The sequence below is a fragment of the Chiloscyllium plagiosum genome, unplaced genomic scaffold, assembly GCF_037043375.1.
Source record: "Chiloscyllium plagiosum isolate Xiang-an unplaced genomic scaffold, Cpla_swu_hap1 HiC_scaffold_28, whole genome shotgun sequence".
In the NCBI taxonomy this organism is placed as follows: Eukaryota; Metazoa; Chordata; class Chondrichthyes; order Orectolobiformes; family Hemiscylliidae; genus Chiloscyllium; species Chiloscyllium plagiosum.
The window spans coordinates 24,726,073-24,753,240 of NW_028270166.1; the positions used below are offsets into that span (position 1 = coordinate 24,726,073).

The 27,168-nt window shown below is 40.1% G+C and overlaps 1 protein-coding gene across 1 annotated transcript; it reads left to right on the plus strand.

The window, feature by feature from the left end:
* The first annotated feature begins 209 nt into the window (after nt 1-209).
* Nucleotides 210-27,168, plus strand: LOC122565313 (RNA-binding protein MEX3B-like). Its single transcript, XM_043721151.2, has 2 exons — nt 210-824; nt 25,231-27,168. The coding sequence occupies exons 1-2, from the start codon at nt 278-280 to the stop codon at nt 26,490-26,492; spliced, it is 1,809 nt and encodes a 602-aa protein (XP_043577086.2). The 5' UTR covers nt 210-277; the 3' UTR covers nt 26,493-27,168.

A 27,168-nucleotide genomic window follows, 5' to 3' on the forward strand; every position in this document is an offset into this window, starting at 1 on the left:
GTGGGGTAGGGCGCAGGCGCGGAGCTTGTTGTGTTTATGTGGGTGGGAAGTCAGTGAGCCCGAATCTGGAGAAAGGGGGTGGGGCTGTGGTGTAGGACAGGGAGAAAGCGCGTGTGCGCGCTATCTCGGAGTTACGCGGGGCGAGCGGGAAGGCACGAGCCCGGGGGACGCACAGAGACAGAGGGAGAAGGGGGGGTGGGGGTTGCGCGCCCGCGAGAGCGAGCCCGGACTCTCGCACAGCTAGAGCGAGCCAGCCAGCCGGCCGGGCGGCCGCGGGATGCCGGGCTCCATGTTCTCCGAGATGGAGCCTGTCAGCGAAGCTGGCGGCGAAAATGTGAGCAGCGGCGGCGGTGGTGGTGGTAGTGGCGGTGGCGGTACCGGTACGGTTGTCGGTGCGAGTGGAGCCGCTACAGTCACTGCCACCGCCGCCGGGACGGAAGAGGAGCAGAAATCGTTGCGGCTCGCCTTGGATCACCTCTCCATCTTGGGGCTGGGGGAGGAAGGAGACGGCCTCTTGGGCGAGGGAGGAGGAGGAGGAGGAGGAGGAGGGGGGGGAGGTGGTGAGGGTGGAGGAGTGGTGGCCGGGGAGGAGGAGGAGGACGAGGACGACGACGACGACGAGGAGTTGGAGGATGAGAGCGGCATGAATGGGTTGGCCGGGCTGCCGCACTCGGCCGCCTCGCTGTTCCACCCGCCGCTGGTACCGCCGCCTCCCCCGCTGTTCACCATGCCCGGGGATCCCGGGCGCAGGAAGAGCGTCAACATGACCGAGTGTGTCCCGGTGCCCAGCTCCGAACATGTGGCCGAGATCGTTGGAAGGCAAGGTAAAGAGACGCTCGACGAGGAAGCGACACAAAACAAAAACCCACATTTCTTTTTGTTCTTTTTTTTGTATTAAAAAGTTTTGCAAACTCCCAAGGGTGCAAATATAGTTTCCAGCAGCAGTAAGCACTGCATTGTGCATTGCAAAGTAAATACTTTTAAACATGCACTTTTTTAAAATAAGAAAATCGGATAAAACAAGCTAGAGTGCGAAAGGAAAATTCTGAAAGGGAAGACAAAGCGTTCTCTAATGCGTTAAATTTAGTGAGTGTAGGTACAACTATATGCATTGGGGATGGGTTCGCATTGTCTTTGTGTTTCCTACAAAAGATGCTTTCATGATAGCTCTTTCACGATTTTGATTCGATTGACCGTTTTACACCAGGGACTAATGGGTTATGGGTTTGATTTTACATCGTTGGAAGATAAAGATTCAGGTTTGGATTGAATGTAGTTTCTTTGTGTAGGGAGGCGTGAAGGGAGCAGAAATCGCTTCTTTAGTGCAGGACTTTCATGGATGCAATACTTCAGCGCAGTCGAGGCGTTGGACCGTTCAATAACGAAATCGAAATCCGATATAAATCAACAAATTCGACGTGTTTGTAGTCTGATAGGAAATTACTAAAACACTCTTGTTGGGAAAATTGTTCATTTGGAAATGGGATGGTTCCATTATTTTTCTTTCTCTCGATATGCATCCCTGAGCGCATACACAGGCTTGGTAGATAAAAATTCCGAATCCTGTGTGGCTATTGTGTAAGATTGGACTGAAAATTCCTATTAGACACAAATATTTTATTCTGGTACTGTTATAATTAGAAAGTGTAAGTTCTTGCATTGGAATTAAAGGTGATGATCATTCTTTTTTAGTAAAAAGAGGCAATTTTTTCCCAGGTTCATTGTTTTCTTTGTTCAGGAATCAAACCATGCTCTGATTTATATGCTGACATCATAGGCTGTAGGGCTGGGAGTCTGGGATTGATTTAAGTGTTTTACATTTTTGCCTTTGTTTCCAGAAATGCAAATATTGTCATAATTTAGATTAATTTACAAAATTTATCAATTTAGCAACATTGACTTCAGGCACTTTAGGCTTTTTAACGATTTAAATGCTCACTTCAATTAAACACTTTAGTCATAGGTTCTTATTGAGTCTTTGCAGAATCTTGAATGCTATCTTGAAAATATTTAAGTTTAAACACTGCAATTCTGCTAAGGGGTGACACTGACATCATTTTTGACTGGGTAGAATGGCCCTGCAAAGACCACTAGCACAACATACTAGTTAGAAACTAAGCAGTCTTGGAAATTTCAGGTCAATATATCTGATTTGGAATGCTCAGTAAACAGTCACTTCCTTGCGAGTTTCAATTTTATCGATACTACCCATGTGCTTTCCTCTTTCAGATCCTTCATTTTGAACCTATTAAGCTTGTGTTGGAATCTGACAGCCATTGGATTCTTGATACAAGTAACCAGCCATTTTACATTATTGAGTTTAAACATTGAGAGCTCTCTGGGCTGTTTGACTAGAGACTCATCGCATCCAAGCTTGTGCTCACACTGCTATGGTCATGAAGTGAAAATCAAGGGAGGGGACCCGAGGTAATTATTGTGTAGGCTCAGTTTTTGGGTAGACTTGACAAATAATGCATTGAAAGTTTTCACACTTAAGTGTTAACTGAGATTAAAATTTTTGTATGAATAGTGTATCAATATGTTATGATATCCAGAAATTGAATTAAATTGTATTTGAACCAATTATGCCACTTCACTTTTATAAATAACTTAAAGTTATTTGTTTTTGTTCCAAGAGAACTACATTATTTTAAATTGTAGTCTATCATTGATTAAATATGGGGGTTGAGATGATGAATAACCTCTACTTAGTTCATACAACCCTGACCAAGTGAGTCATGAATTTCTGATTTTGGCAATCTCTTGAGGGAACTAGCTGGGCCTTGTTTAGTATTTTCCCTCAGAAATGTACATTTGTTTAGTTAATATTTCAGTCTGTGCTAATGAAACGCTTTTTTTTTTTCAAAATTGAACTGCTCAAATGTATGTTCATCTGTTGTGACTTTACTTTGTTATAATATGAAGAGGGTTGAATCAGTTACATTTTTTTTCAACCTTCATGGTTGGCCACAATGATATCACAGTGCCAGACATACAAATGTAAATATGTAAAGTCAACTGTGTAATTACAATATTTATACCCATCCAGATGCCTTTTATGAATATGAAGGGTTTAGAGGATTATGGGCCAAATGCTAGCAAATGGGACTAGATCAGATTGGGATGTCTCGTCGCCATGGACGAGCTGGAATGAAGGGTCTGTTTCCATGCTGTATGACTCTATAACTGTGATCAAGGATCCAATTGCATGGGTTCTTTGAATGAAAGGGAGTTTTATTATTTTTATAAACCAAATCATCCGCCGACATTTCTGCCACCTCCAAAAAGACCCCATCACCAGGGACATATCTCCCTCCCCACCCCATTCCGCCTTCTGCAAAGACCGTTCCCTCTGTGACTACCTGGTCAGGTCCACGCCCCACTACAACCCACCCTCCCATCCTGGCACCTTCCCCTGCCACCGCAGGAACTGCAAAACCTGCGCCCCACACCTCCTCCCTCATCTCCATCCAAGGTCCTAAAGGAGCGTTCCACATCCATCAAAGTTTTACTTGCACATCCGCTAATATCGTTTATTGCATCCGTTGCTCCTGATGCGGCCTCCTCTACATTGGGGAGACTGGACGCCTCCTAGCAGAGCGCTTTAGGGAACATCTCCGGGACACCTGCACCAATCAACCACACCACCCTGTGGCCCAACATTTCAACTCCCCCTCCCACTCTTCCAAGGACATGGAGGTCCTGGGCCTCCTTCACCGCCGCTCCCTCACCACCAGTAGCCTGGAGGAAGAACGCCTCATCTTCCACCTCGGAACACTTCAACGCCAGGGCATCAATGTGGACCTCAACAGTTTCCTCATTTCCCCTTCCTCCACCTCACCCTAGTTCCAAACTTCCAGCTCAGCACTGTCCCCATGACATGTCCTGCCTGCCTATCTTCTTTTCCACCTATCCACTCCACCCTCCTCCCTGACCTATCACCTTCATCCCCTCCCCCACTCACCTATTGTACTCCATGCTACTTTCTCCCCACCCCCACCCTCCTCTAGCTTATCTCTCCATGCTTCAGGCTCTCTGCCTTTATTCCTGATGAAGGGCTTTTGCCCAAAACGTCAATTTTGCTGCTCCTCGGATGCTGCCTGAACTGCTGTGCTCTTCCAGCACCACTAATCCAAAATCTGGTTTCCAGCATCTGCAGTCATTGCTTTTACCTATTTTTATGGGGGGGTGGGGAAGAAGAAAGTTACATCAAAGACGCATAAACACAGGTGCAAAGCTAGAGGGATAGTATCTATCACAAAAGAAAGTTATATACATTTAATGTCCTTGCAGTGTCCTTGAGTCTGTTCGGTGTCCAGCATTGTTTTCAGTTAGCAATCATGAATGTTGTCAATCTCTTTGTTCTCAGTGCCTAGGTATTTCTCTCCAATTTGCATTGTCACTGGGTGCCCTTTAAGAGGCAGAGTGTTTTCTCAAGTTCTATGGTCACAAGTCTGCAATGCCTCTGTGCCAAAAACAGTTCGTTGAACTACAAACTGGCTTGAAATAAAAATTGGTTTGTGTATTTACGTAGGAGTTTGTTTCCAAGCTTGACTATTGTTGATGTATTTCACCTTAAATGTGAAACTTATCATACAGGTGTAAAACCAAGTTGGGCAATGTGGACCTTTAATTACCTCACTGGGTGAGCTAGTTTCAGTGTGCTTTGATAGTGTTAATTTCAGTTCAAATGGTTTTGTTTATTCCACTTTGGCTGTGTAAAGCTTGGCTAAACTGTGTGGTCAGCTGATTGCTATGGCCATTTTGTCAGTGTTTTTCTTTCTTAACATGTTCCTCTCTGTTCTTGCGGTTTCCTATAATATCTCAATACTTTTAATTTTTAAGCCTTAATTTCATCTTTTTGTGGTTATTACAAGGCCTGTTTCCGCCCTGTAGGGAATCTGTAAAAATCAATATATATTAAGCAACTGATCTTTCCATTCAGTGTGCCATTGCTTCCCAATAAAGCAGGGGCAAAGTTGCATGGGGTTGTGTTGGCAATTTCAGAACAGTGATACCAGAAGATTAATATGAGTTTAGCTGCAGTTGATGTACAACTGAGAGAACCTTGAAAACTTAACTGAACAGGCTTGTTCTTTACTTGGCCTCTCCATGCAAACCAATCCCTGACCTCTGCCTTTAAACCAGGCATTATTCTTGGGGTAACCAGCATGCACCCCTTCAGATGAACTGATTCTATTGATGGCAGACCAGACTCGAGGTGCTCAACAACTGCCTACTGTACCTGTTTCTTATGGTACTGGCAATCTCACGTGTGACCACCTATACAGTTCAATACTGAGTTATTAACCACGTTTTCTTTGTTTTGGCACAAAGAATAAAATAGTTAACTCCCTTAAAACTCGGTTTTTAAAATTAGCAGCGGCAGCAGCTAGCTTATGATACTAGCTGTGACAAGTATTATCTCCTGCTCTGTTGAATGAATGATTTTAATCACTGGTTTGAACTTTACTCTGTTTGCTTTGTCTTATCTCTCACCCTAATGAATTTAATGTAATAGTGGATGCTGAATACTACTTCAGTAACCTTGGGATATAAATGAAATATAAATTATTGATTTAATCAGTTGAAGGAGTGGGAAAGAGGCCAAAAAGGTAAAAGGAAGGACACATCTCCATTGAGTCAACCATGTTTGCTATTGTAGTGTTGATGATGAGCAGTTCTAGAGTGCATGCTGTGGTCTTGGCCAAGGAGTAGCAATGAAAAAAGCAAGATTTGTTTTTAACTCTACTCAGTTTAAACTGATATTGATAATGTTATTGATTTGCAACTTTGGAAAAAAAGTTCTATCTGTTACAAAGATCAGAGTATCTAACCACCATGTGAAAGAAAAGCTTGAATATGATTGGTCACAACTTGCATAATATTTCTGCGAGAAGTGAACAAGTTTTGAGAAATTAATTTTGACATTTTTGTTGAAAACTGCCTAACTTTATCTCTAAACGTACTGAATTTGCAGCAAGACACAACATTTTCTCTGTCACAGCTGCTGCTGTGTTAATAGTTCCTTGAACTTTATTCATTCTGCCAAATCAAATTTAGTTTGGCTGAATTTTAAAAAAACTATCGAGGGCTTGATGGGGCCATCAGCTGGAACAACATTTACTGCGGACACCTAGATTTAATCCAGTCATTGCAATTTGACTGTTCACCTGCTAACATTTAGGGAGTTTCAACCCAGGTCCTGGAAACAGCATAAATTAGCAAAATGCTTTGGAAGTCTCACTCAAATAGGATGCAAGGATCACTGTGATGAAGACAAACAACTCAACTAATGCAGTCAGTATTTCAGTTCTGAAATTGGATATTAATCACATTGAGGCTTCTAATATTTGTATTCTACATCCAGTATTTTGTTTGTGCTCACAGTCCATATTTCAATAATCTTCCCTGTTTTAGTGAGCTGACATTTTATATTGGAATCCATAGCAGCAACACACTTTGTTTTCACCACAGTTTTCTGCTTGTAACAATTATAATTAAAGTACTTGCATATTTCAGTATAGTTAATTTTAATCAAATAGAATTATTGGAAGAGCTTCCTTTTTGGGAAGTTTAACCTGTTTGTGTGGAAGCGGAATTATGTGCTTAAACCTGATCTTGGATAATTACTTTGTAAATGTATGGGATGGGAATCTGTACATAAATTTTTCAAAAGCAAGCATTTAGTTTTCAAGTTATGACTTTAAAAATAAATCCTATATTCCTTAACTGGCTTTGTCATGCTGTACTATATATTTTTCCCTCTGTTTTTTATTTTGCTGCTGAAAGGTTTATTCATGTCTTTGGTCAGCCCTGTACTCAGTTACTTGAACATGAATTACTGAATTCCAAAAGTTACATATTACATCTTGCCCAAAATGCGCTTCTGTTCCACCGTAGCCCCTGTTCTTAGCTTCAGTTTCCTATTATATATTTATCACCCTCACAATTTTTGCCTTTAACCACATTGTGGTCTCATCCTTCCACTGACATTTTTCATTTTTATTTTGTTCTAAATTGTATTATTTCTTCCTCTTCTGTTCCCATTTCAGATCTGCTCCACTATCATGTAGCTGAGCCTCTCCTAGTGCTCCATGTTTCTCCAAGCACTCTGATTTTCTATGCATCTATTTTTCAACATCTCTGCATTTTGGAAATCTGGGCATGACTTAAACATGTAATGATAAGGTCCTGGGGCGTGTTGCTGAACAAAAAGACTGCTTCCACACAAACAGGTTAAACCTCCCAAAAAGGAAGCTCTTCCAATAATTCTATTTGATTAAAACTAACTATACTGAAATATGCAAGTACTTTAATTATAATTGTTACAAGCAGAAAACTGTGGTGAAAACAAAATGTGTTGCTGCTATGGATTCCAATATAAAATGTCAGCTCACTAAAACAGGGAAGACTATTGAAATATGGAGTGCAGGTTCATAGTTCCTTGAAAGTAGAGTCACAGAAGGATAATGAAGGCATTTTACATGCAAGCCTTTATTGGTCAGTATATTGGGTAGAGGGGTTAGGAGATCATGTTGTGGCTGTACAGGACATTAGTTTGGCCACTTTTGGAATACAGTGTTCAATTCTGGTCTCCCTGTTATGGAAAGGATGTTGTAAAACTTGAATGGGTTCAGAAAGGATCACAAGGATGTTTCCAGGTTTGGAGGGTTTGAGCTATAGGCAGAGGCTGAAAAGGCTGGAACTGGAGCTTCGGAGGCTGAGGGGTGACCTAGAGGTTTGTAAAATCATGAGGGGCACGAATAGGGTAAATAGACATGGTCTTTGCACCGGAGTGAACGTAGTCAAAACTAGAGAATATAGGTTTAAGGTGAGAGGGAAAAGATTTAAAAGGGATCTAAGTGGCAACGTTTTCATGCAGAGGGTGTTGCGTGTATGGAATGAAGCTGCTAGAGGAAGTGGTGGAGGCTGGTACAATTACAACATTTAAAAGGCATCTGGATGGGTATATGAATAGGAAGGGTTTGGAGGGATATGGGCTAAATGCTGGTAAATGGATCTAGATTAATTTCGCATATCTGGTCAGGTGGATAAGTTGGCAAAGGGTCTGATTCCGTGCTGTACATCTGACTTTCATCTTGCTTTTGTTCAAAACCTAAACTTCTTTTAGCAGATAATATTTTTGTTCTGTAACTAGTTTTTTTTTGCCTCCATAAAGACTTCTATTTTATACACTAGTAAAGTGATGCGTTGTATAACTCAGATCAAAGTTCTTAATTGAATAATGTGCATACTTCAGTGAGAAAAGAGATTTCAATTGTAATTTCTAAAATGAAAACTAAGGTTGATGCTTCAATAAATGTGGAACATTGAATATCATAAATATACATCTCAAAAGTATTTTTCTTTATTCACACCAAAATTCTGGAAGGGTGAAAGGTCTCATAAACCTGTATGTCATTATAGCAAGGGTTTTTTCCAGTTTTTCTGTAGAAACTATAGAACATAGAAAAGTACAGCACTGAACAGGCCCTTGGGTTGAGCTGAGGTTTAATCCTAATGTAAAATATAGTAACTTAACCCATGCACCCCTCAACTCACTGCTATCAATATGCATGTCCAGCATGCGCTTAAATGTCCCCAATGACTCTGCTTCGACCACCACAGCTAGCAACGTATTCCATGTATTCACAACTCTCTGTGTAAAGAACGTACCTCTGATGTCTCCTTTATGCCTTCCTCCTAATATCGTCAAACTATGACTCCTCGTACCAGTCAGTCCTGCCCTGGGAATTAATTTGAGCTAATTTCATACTTAGAGTGGCATGGAATACAGCACCAAATTATCTATCGGCTTTATTATGTTGACATAAAGATGGTTGATCAAATGGGCTCTTCTGTTACTGTGTCAGAAGGAATTAGGTATGTTGTCTTGGATGAATTTGAGGTTTTTTGGCAAGAGTGAAATGAACACTTCATGCAGCATCCATCCAGTTGGATGTTCTTGAAACCTGATGTGGAATATTTAAACTTGATGTCTTCAGTTCAACAATTATATTCTTAAATTTGTATGCCCAAATACACAAATTTTAAAACAAAATAGATGCAATATATTTGAAATATAGTTAAGTCAAAGCAATAAGTAAAATAAATGTCTTGATAAGTTGTAATAAAACTTGCATGCCAATTAGTGCACCTTAATCATTAATCAATTGCAATAAATTCAGAAATATTGCTGCAGGTTAAATGTACCTTGAATTCTGCATGAACATTTTTCTTGCTAATTAAAGTTGGTTATTTTGGGATTTAATTTTAAGACATTCTTGAAGTCTGATCACAGTATCTCATAGTTGAGATGAAGCATGATATGATTTTCATTTTTGGAGCTTCTTTGAGTTGGTAAATGGATGCTCAGGCAAGGTTTCTTCAGAACCTATGGTACTGGGAATGTATTAGCATAAATAGAGGATTGGCTAACTAAAGTGGGGCAAGGGGGGGCTTTTTCAGAATAGTAACCTTGTAACAAGTGCACAAGGATCAGTGTTGGGCCGCAGTTGTTTACAATATATATTAATGTTGTGGTTCTGTTCGCCGAGCTGGAAATTTTTGTTGCAAACGTTTCTTCCCCTGTCTAGGTGACATCCTCAGTGCTTGGGAGCCTCCTGTGAAGCGCTTCTGTGGTGTTTCCTCCGGCATTTATAGTGGCCTGTCCCTGCCGCTTCCAGGTCCAGGTCGATGTGTTTGTGGATGAGTGCCATGCTTCTAGGAATTCCCTGGCTGTTCTTTGTTTGGCTTGCCCTATAATGGTAGTGTTGTCACAGTCGAATTAATGTTGCTTGTCGTCTGCGTGTGTGGCTACAAAGGAAAGCTGGTCATGTTGTTTCGTGGCTAGTTGATGTTCATGTATGCGGATCGTTAGCTGTCTTCCTGTTTGTCCTATATAGTGTTTTGTGCAGTCCTTGCATGGGATTTTGTACACTACATTAGTTTTGCTCATGCTGGGTAATGTAGTGTACAAAATCCCATGCAAGGACTACACAAAACACTATATAGGACAAACAGGAAGACAGCTAACGATCCGCATCCATGAACATCAACTAGCCACGAAACGACACGACCAGCTTTCCTTAGTAGCCACACACGCAGACGACAAGCAACATGAATTCGACTGGGACAACACTACCATTATAGGGCAAGCCAAACAAAGAACAGCCAGGGAATTCCTAGAAGCATGGCACTCATCCACAAACTCCATCAACAAACGCATCGACCTGGACCCAATATACCGGCCACTACAGCGGACAGCTGAAACTGACAACCAGAAGCGGCAGGGACAGGCCACTATAAATGCCGGAGGAAACACCACAGAAGCGCTTCGCAGGAGGCTCCCAAGCACTGAGGATGTCACCTAGCCAGGGGACGAAATGTTTGCAACAAAACTTTCCAGCTCGGCGAACAGAACCACAACAACGAGCACCCGAGCTACAAATCTTCTCCCAAACTTTGAATATATATTAATAACTTGGATAAGGAAGTGAATGTATAATAGCCAAGTTTGCAAATGACATGCATGGGTAGAAGGCAAGTGGTGAGGATTACAGACACAATACGAAGAGGACACACAACCACCTGATGAGGGAGCGGCGCTCCGAAAGCTCGTGCTTCCAATTAAACCTGTTGGACTATAACCTGGTGTTGTGATTTTTAACTTTGTACACCCCAGTCCAACACCGGCATCTCCAAATTCATGAATACAAAGAGGCATATAGTCATTAGCAAGTGAGCAAAAAACTTGGCAGATGGAATATAAATGTGCGAAAATGAGTTATGCACATTGGTAGGAAGAACATGAGCTGAATGTCATTTAAATGGAGCTGGACTGCAGAAAACTACAGTGCAGTGGGATTTAGAAGTTCTCGTCCACTATCTCAAAAGTTCAATCTTCAGTCTTTTTCTCAAGGTTGGAGAATTAAGGATTAGGGGGCATCAGTTTAAGGTTAGCGGGGAAAGAATAAAAGGGAACCTGAAGGCCACCTTTTTTTTTTAAGAGTGGTATGCATATAGAATGAGCTGCCAGTGGAAATGGTTTAGGTAGGTGCACTATCAATATTTAAAAGGCATTTGGTCACATACATGGATGGGAAAGATTTAGAAGGATATGGGCCAAGTGCAGGGAATGGGGTTAGCATTAGTGGACATTATGGTTGACAAGGACCAGTTTGGGGCAAAGGGCCTATCTGCGTGCTGTATGATTCTGACTCTATATTAAGATTGTATTTGGCTGTAGTCAGACCACAGCTGGATAGTGTGAATATTTTGGTCACCTTGTCTAAGGAAAAATGTTAAAAATCACACATCACCAGGTTATAGTCCAACAGGTTTAATTGGAAGCACACTAGCTTTCGGAGCGACGCTCCTTCATCAGGTGGTAGTGGAGGGCTCAATCCTAATGCACAGAATTGAGCCCTCCACTACCACCTGATGAAGGAGCGTCGCTCCGAAAACTAGTGTGCTTCCAATTAAACCTGTTGGACTATAACCTGGTGTTGTGATTTTTAACTTTGTACACCCCAGTCCAACACCGGCATCTCCAAATCATAAAATATATTGACATTGCTGGCAGTTCAGAGAAGGTTCACTAAGCTGATCCTGGAAATGGCAAGACTGTTTGAGTTCTTGAGTTGGTTTTGCATGTACCCATTTGAGTTTAGAAGAATGAGAGGTGACGATATTGAAACATAGAGGATTCTTGGGGAATCTTGACAGTATAGATGCAATAAAGGGATCTAAGACCAGAGGGTAGCCCTTTTAAGGCAGATAAGGAATTTTTTTGTCTTGAGGGCAGTGAAACTGTGGAATTTTTTTACTGCAGCGGGCTGTCTTGACTGAGTTAAGTATATTCAAAGCTGTGATAAAGTTCTAATCAGTAAGAGAATCAAGGTTTATGGGGAAAAGGCAATATGTGGAGTTAAGGACTATCAGATTAACAATGAACTTATTGAATAGCGGAGCAGACTCAATGAGTTGAATTGCCTACTTCTGTCCTTCCATCTTATGATCCTATGTTACCATGGAAAGCTACAAAAAACTAGTAGAGATGTTAAAAAAAAAACTTGAGGCACTCAGCTGACAGCTGAAATATAGTTCAGATTATTTATTAAGCTTGCAAGCTTATCTGACATTGTTACCTGTATTTATATGAAGAGGAAAACTATTAGTACATGGAAATCCTAAGTATAGAAAGTACAAAATTGATAATGCAAGTGGAGTAGTTTGAATATTTTACTTCTTTGAAATGATCCATCCTGTTGAATTATGAAGTAGTAGATTAAAATTTTAGAAGTAAAAATAGTGACATTTGGATTCTGCACAAGGTTCAAATTAACCAGTTAGTTAGTTTTGTGGGTAGGAAATGTAGGTTTTCATATTCAATTTTAGATACTTCCTATCATGGAACACTGAACTTCATTTGCTAGATGATGTTTTGAGTGATGGTACATTTATTGTATTGTAATAAGACTTGTTGTATCTGCAAATACTGACCATTCAAGCAGTATTGCAAAACAGAAAACATATTAAGTACTGTGAAGAAAATCCAAATGAAGGAGCGTCGCTCCGAAAGCTAGTGTGCTTCCAATTAAACCTGTTGGACTATAACCTGGTGTTGTGTGATTTTTAACATTTTTCCTTAGACAAGGTGACCAAAATATTCACACTATCCAGCTGTGGTCTGACTACAGCCTTATACAATCTTAATATAGAGTCAGAATTTGTTGTGTCTGAATTCTGTAGTAATTGTAAGAATCATAAGAATTTAACCTCCATAAAGATCTGCACAGTCACAGAACCTTTGTAATGCGAAGGATGAAATGAGGGGGATCAAGTCTGTAATTATTGCAAGAGTATTGAATGCAGACTAGATTTCCCTGCAATGATTTATGTAGAATGTAAAATGTCTATAAATAACATGATTGCATAGTGTCTGTTGTGTTAATGTCATTGTCCTTTTAAACACTTTGCCAGTAAAATTTGTTTCCGTTTAATCTATTCATTTAGCAGAAACTGTGCGCGCTATTATTCTGGTATTCTTCTAATCTTCTGTACTTTGCAGTTGACTGAAGTATGTGAAGGTCACTTGTTGCTTTTGCACCTGAAAGTAGCTAAACCTCACCAGGAGCTAAAATTGCTCAAAAATGTAAAACAAAGTAGTTTTACTGAATTATATATTAATTTTAAAAGAATGACCACATTGAGAGAGGTTTCCCAGGCTGCAACTCCCTTGTAGCTCCCCTTTGAAAGCAGAGGTGAGATTGATGGGATGAATTTTGTTGCCACAAAATGTTATTTCTAAAAGAGAGAATATACTTTCTTACTAGTAATGAACACATATTTAAAGCATGCATTGAACAGCTATCATTTTCTTTCTAGTCGTGTAGTGAATGGTCCTAAATGTGTTTTGCATGTGGGGAAGGGAAACTACATGCAAAGATTGCTGTTGTACACCACCTCAGGAATCCTCAGTGCCTCCTGTTCTAAGTTCTCTACAGCCTTCCAAGCCCCACTGAATCATCAGCTCTGACTTCAGGGATGAAGAGTGAGTGCAAACATGAAAATTAGTCTATGCACAAGACAACACCACAATCACTTTGAATCAATGAGCAAAACATTTTCGAAAATAGGGAGAGGATTGGGTTGTGGAAGGGAAGGTTGAAGGCTAGTGAAAGAAAGGAATGCAGTTGGAAACTGCCTGGGACACTACGCAGCAAGTACATGAAAGCACTGTGGAGTGTTGGGCAACTACTGGCAAAGTAGGAATTGGCATGGCTGCAGAATTAATCCATTGTTTGTATTGCTGAAGGGCGATCACGAGCATAAGCTAGGGGTAAGGTTGACCTGAAGGGGAGTGAGATATGGTGGTTCAGATTTAAGTTACCAAGAGTTCACGGAGTGGGGACAACATGAGGCCTGTTAGATTTTCACATTAGGATAAGATGTTGACTGTAATTTATGGAGTTGTGGATGAATATCTAGAATGTCTCGGAGATACTGCAACAAGAATCACGGTGCATTAAGTAAGATGTTTTGAATCAGCAGGGGCAGATGGATTATATTATTGTAGTGAAGTATAAGGATTGGTTACAATAAAATTGGAACTTAGGGATTAAGCGAACCACCAGTGATTAGGTCTGGCAGCTGAAGTTGGTGGATTCAAAGTTAGAAGCAGATATGGGCTGGTGTAAGCCAAGGAGAATTAATTTGGTTTGGAAGGCAATAATAACATCTGTGCTTATATAGTATTTAGATATACATAGAGTTGGGAGTTGTCGTCATGCATGTGTAAATTGGCCCCTTGATATATCTTGGAGTATCATGTAATTAAGAAGACCAGTCCAAAGTTGAATTCTTGTGATAGATTAGAACATGCCTTAAATGTTGCTGACAGTTTAATCTTTGCATGGCAAAGGTTATAGCAGAATTAGGAAAAAAGTTGTGTTGAGAAGAACTGCAGAGGAGACCAGCTGAAGGATATACAGTGGTTATTGGCTCAGGTGTTGGCAGAAAATTGGACAAGTACAAAGATTACTTTCATACAACATGTTAACCATGTGATTTTTGGCATGGCACAAGTCCATTGTAGTGTCTCAAACAAGGAATGGTGATAGTACTGTAAGACCAAGATGTGTAGGCTAGAACTTGTAACATAAGGAATGAAAAGATGAGGTAAAGGATGCAGAGAGCATCATTCCTACATCAATCCTATCTGGTCCTGTTTAAAATTTGAGGTTTCTGAGATTTGCCCTCGTTCTTCTGAACTCCAGTGAATATAATTCTAACCAATTCAACTACTGCTCATACATCAGTCTTGCCATTGCAGGAATCAGTCTGGTAAACTTTGCTGCACTGCCTCGACAACACCCTTCCTCGGATGAGGAGACTAAAACTGCACACCGTTCTAGGTTTGGTCTCACCAAGGTCCTGTATGTTTGCACCAAGATATCCCTTCTCCGATACTCTGGGCCTCCTGCTATGAAGGCCAACGTACCAATTGCCTTCTTGACCACCTGCGTGCTGACCTTTGGTATACAGAGACACCTGGGATTTGTTGCACATTCCCCCTCTCAATTTATAATTGTTCATATAATTCATCTTTGTTTTGCCACCATAGTGGATAACTGCATATTTATCCATGTTTTACTGCATCTAGTATGTATTGACCCATTCTCAGCTTGTCCAAATCACACTGCAGATGAGAATCAAAACGTGGTCCTGGAAAAGCACAGCCAGTCAGGCAGCATCCGAGGAGCAGGAGAGTCGACGTTTCGCGCATAAGCTCTTCGTCATTCCTGAATCTCTGGATCCTCTTCATAGTTCACCCTTCCACCCAACTTAGTGTCACCTGCAAATTTGGTGATATTACACTTCATTCCTTAATTCTGATCATTATACATTGTGAATAGGTGAGGTCCTAGCACTGATTCCTGCTAGTACCCCACTGGTCATTGCCTGCCATTTAGAAAAAGACTTTCTACAAACCAGTTTTCTAATAATCTTAATATACTGCACCCAATCCCATGTGCTTTAATTTTACACGCTGATCTTTTATGTGTGGCTTTGTTGAAAGTTTTGAGTCCAAATAAACCACATCCACTGGCTCCCCTCATCAACTGAGTCACATTCTTGAATTCTAATAGATTGGTTAAACATTATCTCCCTTTTGTGAATCCATGCTGACTCTGTCCAGTCCATTGTTTTCCAAGTGCTGTACTATTAAATCTTTTATAATGGACACCAGTCCATTTTCTCGATCAACATCAGGCTAACTGGTTTATAATTTCCAGTGTTCTCTTTGCCTCCCATGTTTAATTAGACTGGTTACATTAGCTACCCTCTTAATCTGTAAGAACTATTCCGGAGTATGTAGAATCTTGAAAGATGACCACCATAGTATCCACTATTTCTAGGATCACCAAGTAATTTGGGATGCAAGTTATCAGAGTCTCTGGTTTATCAGCCTTCAATTCCATCACTTCCACCAACACTGTTTCCAACTAATGTTGATTTGCTTCAGGTTTCTCCCTCTCACTAAACCATGTTTCCCAACATTTCTGTCTGTTATTTGTGTTCTCTCATTGTGAAGTCAGAATCAAAGTATGTATTCAATTAGTCAGCCATCTGTGTTCCCCATTATAAATTTTCTTGTTTCTTATTGTAAGGAACACTCTAGGGATTCCTCCTGTATTGTGTTACTTATTTGATCCAGAATTACAGATGTTCCTTTATTGCATGCAAGTCTAATTTCCTCCGTCAAAATGTGCTGGAAAAGCACAGTGGGTCAGGCAGCAACTGAGTAGCATAAGAATCGACGTTTCGTGCATAAGCTCTTAATCAGGAATGATGCAGAGCTTAAGCGCGAAACACCGACTCTCCTCCTTGGGTGCTGCCTGACTTGCTGTGCTTTTCCAGCACCATATGTATTGACTCTGATCTCCAGCATCTGCAGTCCTCACTTTCTCCATCCCTAATTTCCTGTTTAATGTCACTTCCAACATCACCTGTACAGTTTGGGGTCTATATGTGACCCCCACTCATGTTTATTTGCACCTCTACCCATACTAATTTCATATTATTAGAACTAATATCCTTTCTGGGTGGCAGGGTGAAATGTGATGAGGATGTTAGGAGATTACAGGGTGACCTGGACAAGTTAGGTGAGTGGGCAGATGCATGGCAGATGCAGTTTAATGTGGATAAATGTATGGTTATCCACTTTGGTGGCAAGAACAGGAAGGCAGATTACTACCTCAATGGAATCAATTTAGGTAAAGGGGCAGTACAGAGAGATCTGGGTGTTCTTGTACACCAGTCAATGAAGGTAAGCATGCAGGTACAGCAGGTAGTGAAGAAGGCTAATAGCATGCTGGCCTTCATAACAAGAGGAATTGAGTATAGAAGCAAAGAGGTGCTTCTGCAGCTGTACAGGGCCCTGGTAAGACCACACCTGGAGTACTGTGTGCAGTTCTGGTCTCCAAATTTGAGGAAAGACATTCTGGCTATTGAGGGAGTGCAGCGTAGGTTCACGAGGTCAATTCCTGGAATGGCGGAATTACCTTACACTGAAAGACTGAAGCGACTGGGCTTGTATACCCTTGAGTTTAGAAGACTGAGAGGGGATATGATTGAGACATATAAGATTATGAAAGGATTGGACACTCTGGCAGCAGGAAACATGTTTCCGCTGATGGTGAGTGCCGAACCAGAGGATACAGCTTAAAAATACGGGGTAGACTATTTAGGACAGAGATGAGGAGAAACTTCTTCACCCAGAGAGTGGTGGCTGTGTGGAATGCTCTGCTCCAGAGGGCAGTGGAGGCCCAGTCTCTGGATTCATTTAAAAATGGAATGGATAGAGCTCTCAAAGATAGTGGAATCAAGGGTTATGGAGATAAGGCAGGAAGAGGATACTGATTAGGAATGATCAGCCATGATCATATTGAATGGCGGTGCAGGCTCGAAGGGTTGAATGGCCTACTCCTGCACCTATTGTCTATTATCCTCTCTATTGTATTACTTTCCTTTTTAACCAGCAATGTAAGTCTCCCACCTTTTCCTTTTTGTCAGTTCTTCTTAAGATCTGAATACATCTGGGTATTCCATTCCCATCCCTGGTCACCCTACAGCCATGTCGCTGTAATCCCAAATAATTCATGCCTATTTTCATCTATTTATGAATAATTCATTTTTACTGTAAATGTATTAAGATACAAAGTGTTAACGTTTGTCTTTATCACAATATTTGTCGTTTGTTTTTGCACTGTGGCCCTGTTTGATCCTGGACCTTTGATTTCTCTCTCATTTTTCTAATTCCCCTTTCTGTCTGTCTGTTTTTGTCTTTAATTCCTGGCATTGGTTTCCATTTCCCTCATATTTTAGTTCAAAGCCTCCCCACCACACTAGGAAATACTCCCCTGATGATACCAGTCCTAATCCTGCCCTGATGTAACCTGCCCAGTTTGTAGCGGTCACACCCCCCCTAGAACCAGTGCCCCAGGAATCAGAAACCCTTCCCTTTGCATCATCTCCTCAGCCATGTGTTCGTCTAATATATCCTGCTATTTCTGCTCTAACTAGCATGTCCTGAGATCACCACCTTTCGGGGTCCTGCTTTTTAACTTGCAACCTTAGTCTCTCTATTCTGCCTTTAGGACCTCATTCCTTTTTTTTTTTGAGTAGATTTTACCCTGAGAGACAGTCAGGGCCTCAGTTTGACATCTGATCATTCGGCACCCTGCATGGTATATTGTAGTATGTACCTGGATTCTGTTGCTCAAGTTTCTGGAGTGGGGATTTAGTGGGAACCCATGACCACCTAACTGAGTCAGGTGTTCTGCCGTTGAATTTGTTGCTGACTGAAGATGAGTTTTTGTGGTTGGCAGTTTGGATGGGTGATAGTTGAGGGTGCAATTGGTCAGCTTTGCAAAGAATGACCATGTTGAGAATGAAGACCGTGTACTGAAACTATAGAGAGAGGGATTGATTGGGTGGAGAGAAAGCTGGTTAGTTTTCAAGGTGTAGCAACAACACTCAGTGGTCCAGATCTTGGGAAAAGAATAAGTTCACAAATTTCTGATCTAAAAATGTGGAGTTATTTCGGGTCTTTAGGGGGGAAGCTACTGTAGTAAAACAATTTAGTTGGGAGTGGCAGAATGACATTTTATATTACAATTTTGCAGTTATACTCCATAAAGTCATCCAATTTGTTGACAAGTACATTTGAGATCATTGGTATAGAGTGCAGCGATAACTTGTGTTGGGGTTGATGGCCACATTTATAGGCATAGGAAGGTGGAAAAGGTGAAACCAGCAAAAAATAGCTGGAGAAAATTTGCAGAAGAATAGATAAAACTTCAAAACCAACAGTTCATGTGTTTTAAACAACATAAGTTATATCAAATTCCTAATACATTTACGTTAGGACATTCTTAGTACATTCTTGTGGCAAAATTCTGTTTGGTATATTTTAAAGCAGAAATTTATACATTAAGACTACCCGACAGATCTATGTTCCGTTGACATTTTATATTGTAAATCACCTCCGTTTTATGTTAATGTATATCCATAGGTGGAATGTTCTCTTTTTGGGACCTTCTTTGAGCCTTTCTATGTATTTCTGTGACAATAGTGATATTTATGGGATAGCATAGTTTGAAGTTAACTTGAAATTGAAGAGGTAATTGATTCTAGAATTTAAGACAGTCCTGCTCAATCTGATTCATTGTGCAAGCGCTACACAGTATGTAGTACTTTAGTATGTACTTAAAGATGTAATGTTAAGCTTGGATGAGTGACCATGTTAATGTCCTACATTTTATGTATATTTTCCATGGTATGATTGTTTATAGAATAATAAAAATTGGTAATGAAAAATAACTGCAGATGCGAGAAATCTGAATCTAAGTGTTGGAGAAAAGCAGCAGATCTGATAGCATCTGGAGAGACAAAACAAAGTTAACACTTCTGGTCTTGCAACATTAACTCTGTAGAGAAAACAGATATTGCCAGGTGTCCTGCATTTCTCTAGGACTCTGTTTTGTTTGACTCAATAATGCTTTGATTCTGATGGGAATAGTGTTGGAGTAAGTCACCCTGCAGCTGCGTAGGCCCTATGTTTCTGGTAATCATGCTATCCTGAACAGCATTGCGATTTGAAATCCCATCATTTCACCTTTTACGCTATAAGTGACAGTCTTTTGCTTGGTCCCAAATTGGGGGTTTGGACCACTCCAGTTGCTTGTGGCGACGTCCAGAGCATAAAACTGCACCATGGTTTTGCACTCTTGAGCATATGATTACTAAATCTCTTGCTGCTGAAGTTAGGGAGGTCCTCTGAATGTTTTGAGATGAAGCAAATGAATCCTCAGTTTATAATATAACTTTGGAGTGATGGGCAAATGCTAAATGTGCAGTTTTGTTTTCGATATCCTTTATTCCAGAATTCACATTGCCCAAATGACCGGTCTCAGATATTTGCAATGTTATATAAATTTTAGTCTTGCTGAATTCAGAACCTTTTAATAAGCCACTGGTCAAATTTGCAATGTGCAGTCAGCTAAACCAGAATCATAATGACATTAGATTAGATTCCCTACAGTGTGAAAACAGGCCCTTCAGCCCAAAAAGTCCCCTCCTAAAAGTAACCCATTTCCCTCTGGCTAATGCATCTAACACTATGGGCAATTTAGCATGGCCAATTCACCTAACCTGCACATCTTTGGACTGTGGGAGGAAACCAACGCAGACACGGAGAATGTGCAAATTCCACGCAGACAGTCACCCGAGGTTGGAATTGAACCTGGGACCCTGGTGCTGAGGCAGCAGTGCTAACCACTGAGCCACCGTGCTGCCCCAAATAGGGGCTTTCATTACTTTAAATAGATCTCCGTACTGCTTTAGGTCAGTGCACTTTATGTAAGGCAGGAAGGACTCAGCTTCCTCATCTCTCTCAATTGATCTCAACCAAGTCGGCAGTGGACAGAAAAATGGTTAAAATTTGTCTTCAAGACTAGAGACCAGAAAAATCCAACTGGATTGCTGCTTCTTGCTAGAAATGCAATTTTGAGAAAATGTGCAGAAGATCACATTTACATGATCTACCTTTAGCTTACACTAGTCTACAGTTTGTGATGGAATAGCTCAGTCAGTGGTTAGGCTCGCATCTGAATACACGTCCATTTAAATGAAGTAAAAGAGAGCGATCTGTAGTTATGTCATCATACCTTGCACAAGCCTGCACCTTTTAGGAGGCATGAGTGAGTATGCCCAAGAAAACTGCAGATCCACTGAGTGGTACCAAAAGATCCAGTTATACAAGTATTAGATTAGTGATGCTGAAAACATAAGTAATGAAATCAAAACCTGAAATTTGACATACGTCTGACTGATTATTGACAAATCATAGTTTAGTATCTGAAGAAACTCAAACCTAAGTAAGAAAGTAGAGATGTAGTGTTGCCTCTTAGATAAAGGGAATTTGAAGCAATTGGTGTGAAGTTGTGTGGTGAACAGGTCCAGAGGACTAAGACTGAAAGAGAACTTTGCACTGTAGATAACTGACTGACCTCGGGTGACAATACTAGAAACAATGCTTCATCCATCACATTCAAGAATACAAAATCCAAAACTTTTTTAAAAGTAAGTATTTAAGGTTTTGAAAAAAGATTTTTTATTCGGGAGATAAACAGGTTATCAACAAAGTTGGGAAGGTTTTGATACTTTTATTTACACACAACACTGTCAGAATTCAATTTTGCTCATACGCCATTTGCGTTGTTATACTGATAGCCACTGAAGAGATGGTCTCATTCTATTTGGCTAACATTGTTCTTATCATCATTTCATAGACTTCTACAGAGTTGCATGTGCACTATACTAACAGGGGGATTCAAATTGTGATACTGGGCAAATAAAAAACAGAACATTGACTGGAATATACAGAGAACCTGGGTTCATAATGTTATGCGTGCATCAGCTTTTGTATTTGCCAGATTTTAATGTCATAATTGGGTGGGCAGGAAAGGATGCAATGAGTGCAGAAGTTCCACAGACCACAATGAACTGTGATCCGTTTGAAGTTCACCCTATCAGATGGAGCATAAGCCATTGATGGGCTCTTGTTTTGCCCTGCATCCCTATTATCAGCAATTTTAATTTGGTGTGAGGTATTTGTTAAGGAGGAACAATATGATTTAGGGTGATGCATTAAGAAATTGGATGTGAATTGTCAGGGATGTGGTATTGAACAAAGAATAAGTGTAGTTATTCCCTTCCGTGATATGTGAAACTGAGATAATTTGAGCTGTTTAGGTAGGATGCAAGTTGTTAGAATTATACTAATCTAACTGGGAATGAATTTCTTCACCTTGATTTTCTTTGTAGTAAAATATATTTTAAACCTATGCAGCAAGCCCCTGTTAAATTTCACTTGGCTAATGTTTTGCTTTCTCATTGTTAAATCAAAAAGACTGGTATGACTTTAATGTTTAGTTTTCAGTTTAACATTATTTACCAGACTTCCTGTTCTGTGGCCTGCTGCATTTAAGACTTTTCCATCGCCTTTCACCTGTTCTCCTGGCTTCCATTCCTGCCCTAATTTTCTTGTCTGTAAAAAATCTGTTGTCCATTTCTGTCCTGGCTGCCAGTCTGAACTTGCAGTGAAGTTCTGGGCTCCACCTAGTGGAGGCATGTATTGGTGCAGGTAGTTTTATCAGCACCAACCAGCTTCTGACATTGTGAGGTATTCGATCACAGAATCCCTACACTGCTGAAACAGGCTATTTGGCCCACCAAATCCACATCAACACTCCGGTCAATTAAAATTTAATCTAGTTAGTGTAATTTTAATGCACTTGTAGTTTATTTGCATTGAAGAGTTACGGTTCTAGATTTAAATATTTTAGAGATTTTGTTTTTAAATGTAGTATTTGGGAACATACACCATTTCAACTTAATGCTAACAAAGATCATAAAGTACCAAACTGTCTAGCATTTCAAAAGTTGTTTCAAGCAGTACACAGTACTGCAAAATATATAACCCTATTTCCACTCATGCGTTGTTTCTTTGAGGAATAAATGTCTGCAAGAACCTAACTGTGCCTTTAATGTTGATTTCTGTAGGAAACCATGCTTCACTTAAAGTGGAGATTCTCAGGAATGCTTCCATGAAGTTAAGTGAGGAATTGCAGTAAAAACCTAAATTTATCTAAAGTATTAAGTCTAGTTCCAGGGTACAAAAGATTTAAACAGATTGTTGCACCTAGAGCAATAAAGATTTTTTAAAAAAGTTTGATGTTCAAAATTATGATCAAAAGGGTAATGAGGGGAAACTATGAATGGTCTTTGTGTTATACAATTCAGTAATGCTTCCGAGATCTTGTAGGCAGTGACCTGGGAGCAATTTTTAAAAATAATTCAAGAGCTACTTGAATGTTTATGGTAAGCAGCTTGAATTTAAATAGCCAATCTGCATTTCAGCAGGGTCTCAAAACTTGTGACGTACATTGTACAACTTTGCAAATAGTTTTGTATGCATTGAAGTTCTGCAAAAAAAATTATTTTGGTTGTTGTGCAGGAACCAGCACAGAGCTGAGAACTTCCTCTACAGCTATTTTACGGCAAGTGGCCCAAGAATCCAAAGTGACAGGAGGAAGTGCGTTTTTATGTAGCAAATAGTTATAACCTGAAATGTGCTACCTGAGATTGAGTTGGAGGTAGATTCAGTAGAGGCAATTGGATTATTACTTGGAGAGAGAATTTTGAGGCTTGCAGAAATGGGCAGGAGAATAGAATTAGATAAATTCTGGCAAAGAGACAGGGAAAATGTGATGGGCCAAATGGCCTCCCTTTGTAACCATTGTGATTTTATGAATAATTTATTGGATCTTTATCTGAACTAGAATGTGAGCTGTATTGTACTGCAGTCCTCACAGAACTTGAGTCTACACCTTTCTGCTTCAAAACATTATGCAACCAATATGGATAAACCAATTCTGGAATTAAATTGGCAGGGAGGGGATAGTTGATGTGACATCTTAAATTAAAAATCAAGTAAAACTATGCAGTTAGAGCCCTTTAATTTTGATGGGAGCCAAAGCAGAAAAATGTTCCATTCTCAGCTCTGGCCCTTGCCTTCAGCATCATGCTATCCTTGAATGTGACGTGTAAAAGCATTCTAAACTAATTATGTTTGCAAAGAAGATTTCGTGTTGCTGAGAGGATGTTTATTACACCTGGGCCAAAGAGTGTTAAAAATGAAAAGCAAAGCAATGTTGTGGGACTGCAATAACGCCATGGTAAAAGTTAGAACCCCCCCCCCCTAATATCAGAGTACCTGAGCAAAGCAACTTGAGACCTGCTTGTATTACTAAATGTTGCTGGTTGACCTTTAAATGCAACACAGTGCAAACAGCGTCCTTCGTGGTAGAGTATTTGCGAGGACATATTTCATGTTTGTCAAATCTCACATTTGTTGTGTGATGTTTTGGTATATTGTAGTATATGGCTGGAGGATTGTGTTCAGAAATCTATTCAAATGTTGATATTGTCAATCTTTTTCTGTACTAAATACAGAGTGCATCATGGTTGCTAAAGATGCTACTATATATATTCAGCATTACTGTAAAAGATATAGAAACAGAAAGTAGTTGCAGGTGTAGGCCATTTGGCCCTTAAAGTCTGCTCTGCCATTCAGTGTGACCATGGCTGATCATCAAACGTCATTCCCTGTTCCTGCTTTCTCCACAATTTTTAATCCCTTTGAAATTTAACAACTATATCTAGCTCCTACAATGCATAATGTGATTGAAATTAGCTTTTCCTATACCTTTTGAAATAAATCCTAATACCAGTGTTAAGAGAATTTTCTCTTGAGACCAGTAACTACACAAGTATTCCTCAGCTCAATACTATGCTGGCTAATCACGGAGTAAAACAGTGTGCACATTGTTTCAATGCCTGTACCCCAATTTCACAAGTGCATCTTTTACTATACCTATTACTATGCAGTTAGTGTTATCTCCATCTGAAAGAAATTCTGCCAATTTGAGGTTAATGAATTATATATGTATCTATACTGAATCCTATATTTAGCATTCAGATGTCAGTAATTTGTACGTTAGTTCACAGTATCTTGTTTTGTCATGACATGGAACTTTCTTTTGCAGATTATTTAAGTTCCTTTTTTTTAACCAGTTTTAGCCTAAACATACTTAGTTTTGATTTATCAAAACCAAAAGCCAGCAGCTCTACTTTGCCCATATGGTTTTAATAATGTTGGCTTGCCAAGAATAGGATATATCTTTGCAATTTTTAATATTTGCATTTGGTATAACCTATAGAGCACAATCATTGTACTTGCAAGCTTTGCTCTTAAGTTCTTGAGAATGCTGTGGTAACTTAATCCCAAGAGCTTTTCTAATATGAGCACTACCTTCATGCTGATTACAGCATAAATTAGAAGCTAACCATGTCAAAAATGCAATGGGGTTTGTATAATGGAATTGCAGCTTTATATGTACATGTGTACATATTTCTAACTATTTCTTCAGTTTCCTGGTTGTCACAAAGGAAAATAAAAGCCTTGAATCTCATATCTGTATTTCATTTCTCTACCTTTTGTCAACCTACCTAAAGGAAGCAAAATATGCTTGGGTGTTTATAATGATCAAGATCTGATACTTGCTAAAATTTATCTGACTTTTTTTCTTTTCAAAGGTTGCAAAATTAAGGCGCTTCGTGCTAAGACAAACACGTACATAAAAACTCCTGTTCGAGGTGAAGAGCCTGTATTTATTGTCACTGGGAGAAAGGAGGATGTAGCCATGGCTAAAAGAGAGATTCTTTCAGCAGCAGAACATTTCTCGATGATCCGAGCATCTCGCAACAAAACGAATGGACTGGCAGGAGCTGTAGCAGGACCTCCAAACCTGCCAGGACAGACAACAATCCAGGTGCGTGTGCCTTATCGTGTGGTGGGGCTTGTGGTAGGACCTAAAGGTGCTACCATAAAACGAATTCAGCAAACAACTCATACATACATAGTCACTCCAAGCCGTGACAAAGAGCCAGTTTTTGAGGTCACAGGCATGCCAGAAAATGTGGATCGGGCCAGAGAGGAAATAGAGGCTCATATTTCAATGAGAACTGGAGTACTTATCGACTTAACCGCAGACAATGACTTTCACTCCAATGGAACTGACGTAAGCTTAGATGGCATCGGCACTACTGGAAGCCTCTGGTCCAAGGCCCCCAATCCAGCCCGCAGATCTGCTGCTACCTTTCGAAATGACAGCCTAAGTTCTTTGGGAAGTACTTCCACTGATTCCTATTACAGCAATAGATTAGCAGATACCAGTCCAACAAGTCCATTCAGTACAGGCAGTGGTGGTTTCACGTTTGGGGAGTCACTTACCTCTGTCAACTCGGATGAACGTGATGTGGGCTTGGAGTATCCAGCCATTGATTGCTTAAGTGGGCCTCACAGCATGATCTGGTCTCCATTTGAGCATGGCAATCCTATTCAAGCCTTTAATGGTAGCTCAACTGTCCAGAGACGCACTAACAGCATTAGTGGCTCTTCTACTCTTCGTGTATCACCCACCATTTCTGATAGTAGTACACTCGATCATCCACTGGCTAGGCGTGTGCAAAGTGATCCTTTAGCTAATTTAGCATGGCTGCCTAACCAGACAACCCTGTCTGCCTTTTCAAACAGTCCAGGCTATTCATCATCTTCACTCCCAGGGAGTACCTCAGCAACATCTGGCTCTCCCACAGACTCGAGTGGTTCTGAAAGCAGGCAGAAAAACAACCGTGACTGTGTAGTTTGCCGTGAGAGCGAAGTGATTGCAGCACTTGTTCCTTGTGGTCACAATTACTTCTGTATGGAGTGTGCCAACCGCATATGTGAGAAAGCCGAGCCCAAGTGCCCTGTCTGCCAAAAACCAGCATCACAGGCCATTCGTATATTTTCTTAGCGGCATCATGTCCTAGCAAGTACTGCAGGCAACACAAAGAACAGAATAACCGCTGTACAATATACCCTAGACAAACCTTATTTTATTTCGACTGGAAGACTATATTTCCTAGAGGAGATGTTTACAAATTAGCTTTAATTTTAACCCAGTCATCATTGGCAATTTTGGAATAAGTTAGATATTGTTGAGCAGTTGTAACCACATGTGCTGATTGTGTACTGCTTGTCAAAGTTACTATGACAGTATTCAGTTAGATTTAAATAAAGGAAAGGTCCGCCGCACTTTGCAGATATGAGTTTTTAAAATTTCTACCTAGCATTTTATTTTTTAATGCATAGAATATATCTTGTACACATAGCTGAGAAAAGCCAAGTGGTTGTATGTTTTATAACACCAGAGTTTAATTGTGACAGCACCAGTACAGATTACTAAATATTCAAGTTTTATCATTTGTTTACCTCTTACTATGTATATGTAGGGAATTTATAGGATTGAAAATGTACTTTATTTGAATAAATTTTAAAAACTAAATATATTTTATTTTAAGATAATGGACCTTTAACCTTACATGGCTAAAGTACTGATATATATTTGCTGAACTGACTTGACGGTATGAAATTGTATTAAGAGTTTTATTTTTTGACTTAAACCTTCTTAATAAAAGCTTTTTACAGTA